General features: G+C 25.5%; 1 protein-coding gene across 1 annotated transcript; it reads left to right on the top strand.

Moving 5' to 3' along the window:
- The first annotated feature begins 6,328 nt into the window (after nt 1–6,328).
- LOC145840296 (uncharacterized) lies at nt 6,329–9,186 on the top strand. Its single transcript, XM_082947503.1, has 5 exons — nt 6,329–6,445; nt 6,671–6,867; nt 7,152–7,313; nt 7,725–7,878; nt 8,971–9,186. The coding sequence occupies exons 1-5, from the start codon at nt 6,329–6,331 to the stop codon at nt 9,184–9,186; spliced, it is 846 nt and encodes a 281-aa protein (XP_082803629.1).

Genomic DNA, 9,186 nt, shown 5'->3' with positions numbered 1-9,186 from the left:
AATTTTCGGATATAATTATAATTTTGAAGTTGCTCTAAAAAAACGAACAATACATTTAAATTTCTTTATAAATATAATGATTTATATTTATAAACCTGTTACTTATTCTTCCTTCAGACTTTTAAGTTTTACTTTGAGAAAAACTTCTTTTTTTTTAAAGTATGCTAAATATTTTGTAGTAGCATAATAAAATATAACAAACTTGTAAAAACGTAAAGGGCTAAAGGTTTTAGAGTTATTTCAAAAATGCTTCTAATAACTACTCATTCATTTTTACAAGGAAATCTGATAAAATATATATATCTTTAAAACATTACTTGCTTTATAGAAATACTTAATGGTATTATATGTTCAGTGTTAATAAGTTGTTTACGTTGGAACTTTTAACAACTAGTAAAGTTTATTTGTTTATTTTAACATTCACCAATTTTTTTCTAGATCTAAATATAACAACTAAAATGAAGCTAATAGTTGCAAAGGTTGAAGGACCCCCATGTCTAAGCTGTAAGTCAGATCCCTGTATTTGTATCACTTCATTCAAGAAAATTAGTGGCTTCTCAGTTGAAGGACCCCCATGTGCGCTTTGTCTGGTGGATTCCTGCGTTGGCATCACTTCTTTCCAAGGAGTTTGTCGTCCCTCAATTGATGATCTATGTCCAAGCTGTAAATCAGATCCTTGTGTTTGCGTCTCTTCATTCTAGGAATTTAGCGGATATGTATTGATGAATTAGAGCTAGTATCATCCTAGGCATTCATTATCTAATAGAACTGAACTCGCAATTATAATTTTTGACGGACTTTAGTTGTTTCATTTTAGTTGAGAAAGTAGTTTGTCGTTTTAGAATAAACTATTTGCTAACTGCTTTTACATCTTTTTAATAGCACTAATTTAAACAAATGGTAAAGACTAAATCCGGTTATGACTAAGTTTAGATATAACATATATAAAATAACATTCAGAAAAGATAAACTGAAGTTAATCAATATGTACAGCAGAAAACTAAACGCGTATTTTTAGTTTTTATTTTGATTCTTACTAAGTTTTACGGTTTAAACATTGCAACTTGACTGCATAAATCACGTACTGTTTGTTTTGTATACTTGGGTTTACTTCTTAAATATTCCTGTAAGTATTTCTAGTCAAAAAGTTGTTTTAAGAAGTCAAGCTTCTCCAGTTTATTGTATTTCCTTCAGCAAATACGAGTGGCGAGAAGTGATAGTGTCTAAGGTGTGCTGAAAAGTATAAAGAAAAATGATATTAATATTTTTTTAAAATGTAAAACTACTAAATTATGTTTTTTAATTCTTTTGAAAAAGTCTTATGTCAAATTAAATTTATTTGATTATTTTAGGTAGGGTTAATAACTTATGAATAGTATTATTGTGTTAGTACCATAACTTTTCCAAATGAATGGATCGTTGTTACGGTGTTATATAAGTTTTTTAGTTTTATAAAACTAAAGTTATAATATTGCTTGAAACTTCAGACATTATACATATTCCTTATTGTTATATAAAAGTATAATTATATTTACGGTATGGTAGACAATTGCTTCTAAAGTATGTTAGATTTTAGAAAAAATATAAAAGCTAATAAAAAATATTTGCTTCACGTTAATAAAGCCTAGCCAAGCCCCGGATTAAAGTTAGCATGAGTATAAAAATACGTTTACGCCAAAAATTTCTAAGTTTATTTACATAATCGCCACTACTAATATAAATATAAATAAATTTGGCTGCTTTAATAGAAACCACCTTATACTCTTACTTAATTTCCTATTAACTTTTTCGCCCCTTACTGTATTCGACCCCTGGTATCGTCCTCTTTTAAACAAATTTTTTTTAAATCTCACTTAACAGTTAAGTTCTGAAGAACAATCAAAGTTTATAAAAGTAGCAAGCCAAAAGTACGTGTCTGCCTAAAATTTTGAGTTTGTTCTCATTTCGCAACCCTACTAACTATCGCCTCCTGATTTTTTTAATAAACATTTATTATTGAAACACAAGTAATGTTTCTAATGCACACAAAAAAAGTCTATAAAAACAAATTGGAATCGTTATGTTTTTATTATGCTAAAAATGTTAATATTTATGAACTATTTTTAGAGTTTTAAATTGTTTTAATTTGCCCATCTTAAGCACAACTTACTATACAAGACAAATTTTTAATCACTTAACTTTAAAAAAGTTTTATAGTTCAGAGTTTATTTCTTAATTAGATGTCATTATGTTATATGGTTATGTTAAATAGTTTAAGCTATTATTGTTCAATTTATTATAAATAAAATTATAATTGATTGAAGAAGTAGTATTTTACCGATTTTTTTCATAAAAACGAATTTAAAAGAACCAGGTTAACTGCGATCACGAAATATACACAACTGAAAAATGCAAGCAATTTAAAACCTCGAAGGCCGAACTGGAACATTTAATAAACTTTAGTTTTTTTATATTTTTACTGCTAGTTTCAATTTAATTTAAAGTCTAATTTTAAGCCTTATAGTTTATTGTTTAGTCTGTTGTTTATTAAAATTTGTTTGTACTTTAAAAGTTTATAGCCAGTGGTTTATAAGCATGTTTGTTTAATTTGAATTAAAACATATTATTAGATAGTATATATTTTTAGATAATAAAAAAACTAAGTCTTGTAATAGTTTTATAAACTTATTATAGTTTTGTCTTAATAAACAGCCTAATGATTTTAATATTTTCGCTAAATTACAGGTATTTTCGATTTTAAGTTTTCATTTTCGTTAGTTTTTATACATTATTAACAGTTATAATTTACGTTAAGCTTAATTTCTTCTTATATGTTTAACTTTTTTCAGTATTTATTTTTAACTGATAGTATGATTTTTGAGTGAGACATTTTTTAGAAAATCAAATCAAAACGTTTTTGAAATTCTTCTTATTTATAAGTTGATATCTTTACTTGTTATCTTTAGAAGTAAAAGTTTTACAAAATTTAGCTTTCATTTTATTTTTTTAGGAGCAACTAATCAAGTGTTCTTCCCAATGCTTTGCCCTAACCATTAATTGAAAAAACAACCTAACATTTTTTTAAAGAAAATGTAAATGTTAGATGTTGAAAATTTCTTTTATTATTTGTTTAATTCCGGTGACAACCTAAAATGTCTACTTTTTATACTTTCCAAATGATGTTAAAAAAAATTAAATAATTTGCTTTACATGTCAATACTTTTTTGCATTAAGCAATTTTAGACAAATAAAATCTCGATAACTTTGATGGTAAAAATTAAAAAGGTTTACTTTTTCATTTAGTATTTGAATAAGTATTAATTTAGTATACACTATACATAAGTGTTTTTTTTCACGTTAATTTGGGCATTAAAACTGTTTTGTCAATACTTTCAACTAGGTAGAGCTAACTTACAACTGTTACAAGCAAAATGGCTTAAAACTAAAACTTAAGCTTAATTTTTAAAATCAGTTCTTGATAGATCTGTTCAATTGTTTTGTTTTACCAACAGGAATACTTAATGTTGAAAATAGTAAAACTAAGAGCATGAAACAGCACACTGTATTTCTGGAAAATATTAGGGTTTATTTGAGTAAAAATAAAACAAATAAAAAATATTGATAAAGTTTGCTGCTAAACATATTTTTAAATGAAAATTACTTTAACGCATATTTCTTGGTTTTACTTAAAGTTGGAGCATAGTTTAAAATATAAAACATAAACTATAAAAAAGGTGAAATCTAACTAAATTAGATTGTAAATGATTAAAAACATACTTCAGATATAAAGTATTTTCAACCAAAAGTGTTTTAAACCGAAAAAAAAAAACAAGTTGTTACATTTTTTAGCTTCCTAGTAAAGGGCTTACTTAAAATAACGACAAAAGAACCTTAAACAAACATTCCATGTTTTGTGTGCATAGTATATAAAAAACTAAAAATCTAACATTCTATATATCAAGACAAGCAACGCTAGTCCGAAAAAAATATCTTTTTATAATATTTTATATTGCTTTACGTATTTTACTTTAGTAGTACTCCGCAGGGACGTAGCTAGCTAGAAAAAGTTACAAATCTATGGCTTCCGCGCGATCGTTGTGTAATCGATCGCCTTTTTACTTCATAAAGGTTTTGCTGGCAAGTTTGTAAAAATTATAAGTTCCTTCGTCTAGAAGTTACCTCAGTTCAGTATATTACACACGAGTCTTCTTTGTATCAAGAAATCATAAACCAAACATAAATTAATTAATACTTATTGTTTTTTTAAATGTAAAAACCAAGATTTTATGAAGGAAGTTTTAAGAAAAAAAAATTGAGCTTGAAAACAAAAGTTTCTCTAATTTATCAGTATTTAAAAACTTGAAGCAAAGTAAATAAGTTTTGCTAAAGTGTTTCAAAATTTCACTTTATACACCTACTGTTAAAAATATAAATCAATATTTTGTTGTTTTAAGTTTAATACATTGTAAATTTATAAAAAAAAAGTGATAGCTGAGAATTTTAAATGCCATTTGTTATGGTTTTCTTTTTGATAATCGAATAGCAATATTTCAGACATCTTTAGAAAAGCTGAGACATTCAGTAAAAAAAAACTAGACTGCACCGCATGACCATCAACAACAAATATTAAAACATTAAATTTTTAGAAATAAAAATATTTTTAGTAAAAACGACACTATGGTTTACGAAAAAAGAAAGTAATCAATAAGTAGCTTATTAGCTTAAAATTATGAATAAAACCAATTTTTACAAGTAAAGCTAAAACTTTAACGATATATAATGACAAAGATTAAAAGACGATTTTCATAATTTACTTAATAAAAACTTAAATCTTTATGCGATTATGATAATTATTAAGTGTTAATCAAGTCTTTTATAATCTAAAAGCTGTAAAATCTGGCGTAGAAATATTTTAACTTAAAACCTTATAGTCAAAAGCGGAGTAAACCCAAATCACAAAAATTTTGTTAACAAATCTTTTCTGAAAAAAATGCCAGAAAGTATTTAATTTTCGTTAAGTACTTCATCGTAAGTTTTTACTTATTTTTGTTTTGAAATTTTAGCTAAGTTTTTAAAACAAAATTTACTTCAGTAATTGAAACTTACTTAAGTAGTTCAGGTTTTTTAAAGTAAAATAGGTCGTTTTGTTTGTGTTTTTGTTTAAAAGTTTTTTTTTTGTCGACAACAGATAACCGTTAATGAGATTTAATCCTACTAAAACAAAGCTTTTATGTGTTAGTTTAATCACTTAGATAGATAGCAATGATATTTCTAGTTTAGTTCTCTAAGATGGAAAACGTTTTTCAAAGTTATCAGAATTCTTTTAACTAGCATCAAATTTCTTTTTAGATATTGAGTTGAGTTAACATATAGGAGTGGAACATTCAAACTTTTTGTAATATTTCAAAACTTAATACAATAATATTCAGTCTTTATTTGGTAGCGTTTTAAAAAAAAGATGTTTATTTTATCTTAATAAATGTTTAATACAAATGAAACGGTGTTTTATTTATAAAACCATGTTAGATGATCAAAAAACGGATAAAAATAAAGTAACTATTAAAAATGTGAACGACTTATACAATTTGTTTTTGATTTAAAACATATTAAAATTTTAGCTTTGAATAATAAAAAAAAGTTAAATATACAAATCACTTTAAGCTATAACTTTTATCTATGTACTAAACATAAATTAGTAAGTAAAAGAAAACTGGTTGCTAATTACTTAGTATTTTTTATTAGTATACAGTTACATAACTTTAATAACTTTTATTACTTTATAGCTAATTTTCCATAACTTGAGACAAAAAAAAATTTAAAACAGTTTTTAAATAGCATTAAAGTTGTAACTAAAATGTATACAATCATTGAACTGTCAACACTTTGCAATTTGTAAAATATGCTCTTCTAGATAATAGACTAATAGAGTTTAAATTTATAAGGATACCTTTAGTAATTAATGTTGAACTATCAAGAATAAATTTAACATCGTAAAATCGTAAATAACTGCACTTATATTTACAAATGTTCTAAAATTTAAAAAGTGTGTGTACTAGATTTAGTTACAACATTTAAAATCACTACAACGATTGCTGCAATGCCTTGAAAAATGTTACTACATAAACTTTATAGTAAAATTAAACAACTTATTTAATTTCATTATCAATACTAAGTTTCACAAAAAAATATTCTTTAATGCTTTTCATATCTCATTAAGGACCGCTAATATATGATAAAAATCTAAGTAACTTATACTAAAATTTAAGCTTAAATATATTGCCTAAAAACTTGTGTTTATATTCTTAAATCAAATAAATAAAAAATCAGATTTAAATAATAAAAATAAAGTATGGCTGAAAAAGCATACACAACTATGTCTTTTGACGTTTGGGATTACAACTTCAGCGACATCATGTGGTTTTTACGAAAGCACATGCACAACGGATTCTATAAAATAATCGCACTGGTATGTTGTACTTATATTACTTAAAAATAGTGTTTAGTTAAGTTATTTGAATATTATTAATACATAGAAATTGGTTAAAGCCTGATAATTTTTTTTACATTAAAACCTATTAACTAGTCTAGTTTAACTTTAATGTGAACAAAAACTATTTAGACAAATTATTTATTTCAAATTTATTTTTTATGTACTTTTATACCTTATACTTTAAACATCATTTTTTATAAGGACACCGAGTACCCAGGACACCCGTTCGGTCCAAATAGAAAATGGAAGGTGAGCAACCGGGGCGATCAGGTGTACCGTGAGCACCTGAAGCGAAACGTAGACGTCTCCAATGTGATCAGCGTCGGGCTCTGCATCGTCGATCCCACTGGGGATTTGACCCCCGTCAAGATCAGATTCAACGTTCTGTGGGAAAAAAGGTTCAGTTTTTTTTTAAGTTTGCCCCAAGTATACTTAAGTTAAAGGCTTGTGTTTTGTAATATGTTATTTACTTATGATTGGTTTCTTACATTTTGAAATTTACCGTTCAAAAATATAACTTGAGATTAGAAAGAAATGTATGTGGTAGTTTAACTTGTCAGATGAAATGTTCTATTTATAGACTATGTATATAAAGTACAAAGTATATAGTTCTAAAACTTTAAATTTACATTTGAAGATAGTGTATTTATATATATATATATAAGTTAACTATTTTTTGCAGCACTGAAGTAAAGAATGATAGATCAGTTAGATTTCTTGAAGAAAAAGGAATTGATTTTTCTATTTATAGCAAACATGGTATTCCTAGACATCGATTCGTTTCAGAATTTTTAGACGTTGGTTTGATGGCAAATCCCAAATTTTCCTGGATAACATTCCAGGGGTTTGTTTAAAACAAATTTTAATCTAATTAAATCTGATTTCGTTTTTTAGACAATAATTAAAATGAAAAATTAACTCAAAATATCAGCTTAGAAATAAAACAAAGGACATTTTATAGATACTCGGTATTATTTATTTTCAATAAATTATTTTAATTTATAGTTAACTGTACTTTCTGATGATACTTTTGTTTGTAAAGTTATGCTTTAAACTTTTACTTTTTATAACGTTTTATACTTTTTAATTTCTAAAAATATAAATCACCTCTAATTTTAAAAGTTATAATGTGCTTAACTACCACAGTCATAATTTCTTATTCATTTTTTACTTTATACTTAATAATATCGTATTTTCAATTTTTAATGAAATTTTGTTATAAGGAACGTTTTTTTAATAATTAAAATATAAACAGGTTATTTGATTTCGCCCATCTGATAAAACTAGTTACTGGACAACAACAACTACCTATTGACTTACAAGGTTTCAAAAATACTTTAAGATACTGGATTCCAAACTACATAGATTTGAAATACTTGGTCAAAAACCATCCTCATTTTCAATCGGAAGTAAGAATGTGACTATCTTACTTACTTTTTAAATAATTTTCGTTTAATCAATTATAGTATCTGTATATTTATATGCACTAGTTTGTTCTACAGACCGATTTTTTATATATTCAAAAATTTTAGTTACCTGTAGTACGGATACAATTAATAGTTGAATAATTAAGTTTTTGTTTTCATTAACTTTAACAATATACAATGACTTAACTAAGCACAATTTATATAAAATAACTTTCTCTTAGATATAAAAACATATATATCTTATTTAGTTTTAAGAAATTCTTCTAAACTTTAATATAAAAAAAAATTGGCCCTGTTAAAGTTCATAAAATTTGTTTGTCTTATAAACAATTAGTTTTTAAAGATTTAAAATAGCGCTTTATAGTTTAAAGTTATGTTATTAAAAAGACTTTAAAATATTTTTTTTGTTAACTGTACTGTTACTTTTAAATCAAACAGTAGAAAAGTTAAAGTAGTTAAAAATACCTTTACAGACTCAATGTTTACAAAGTTATAAAAAGTTCAAATTAAAAAGGTATTAAAATGTTTTTTAAAGTTTTTAAACAACTTTTTTTTAATTTTAAGTATCTTAATCTTTAAGATTTTAACCAACTCATAAACTTGTTCAATTTTTATGATGCAAGTTATTTCAAAAGAAATTTTTGTTCTAAAAAAATTATATTATTAGTATAAAGATTTTTTATTTATTTATCAGGCATTGTGAAATTAACTAGTTTTTCAAACACTAGTTTACGTCCAATCGAATTCCTAAAAGGTGAAAATATTAGGAAGTTTAACAAAGTTGTTATATTTAGCAGCTTTTAAAAAGCATCAAACTAAATGATCGTATACAAAGTTTTTAGCCAAGTTAAGTATTTTCATCAGTGAAGTTGTATACATATAAAAAAAGATTCACAATACACACATTGCGCTTTGATCAATGTTGTTTTGAGTTAAGAAAAATGAAAATAAGACAGGCATCGGTATCCATACCTGCTTTTCTAAACTTTATAATTACTAAGAAAGCTTGAACTACCAATACAATTAAAATAACCAAAAAAAAATCTCAAAAAAAAAAAAAAAAAACTTTTCCAGGCAAACGAAAGTCTTGAGAACCTCTGCAAAGCAAGAGATCTGGATGTGATGAGCGACTTGCACACGAATCCGGCGAGCGACGCATTCATAACCTGGTTGTTGTACAAACACTGCTGGGAGAGAAGCCTGGTTGAAGCGTGCCATTACAACTGTCTGTGGAGCCTGGATAACGATTTAACGCCACATCAAATATACAACACGACAAGATTAAGATGA

This window comes from Thalia democratica, chromosome 1 (genome assembly GCF_965202585.1).
Source record: "Thalia democratica chromosome 1, ktThaDemo2.hap1.1, whole genome shotgun sequence".
NCBI classification, from domain to species: domain Eukaryota; kingdom Metazoa; phylum Chordata; class Thaliacea; order Salpida; family Salpidae; genus Thalia; species Thalia democratica.
Note: the sequence above shows the minus strand (reverse complement) of the source record. Positions and strands in the feature narration are given on the sequence as shown.

Excerpts from the sequence above, each read along its gene's own strand:
- LOC145840296 (XM_082947503.1), top strand. The coding sequence starts at position 6,329 with ATGGCTGAAAAAGCATACACAACTATGTCTTTTGACGTTTGGGATTAC. Across the intron at positions 6,446-6,670 it reads TCTATAAAATAATCGCACTG|GACACCGAGTACCCAGGACA; the intron begins GTATGTTGTACT and ends ATTTTTTATAAG. Across the intron at positions 6,868-7,151 it reads AACGTTCTGTGGGAAAAAAG|CACTGAAGTAAAGAATGATA; the intron begins GTTCAGTTTTTT and ends TATTTTTTGCAG.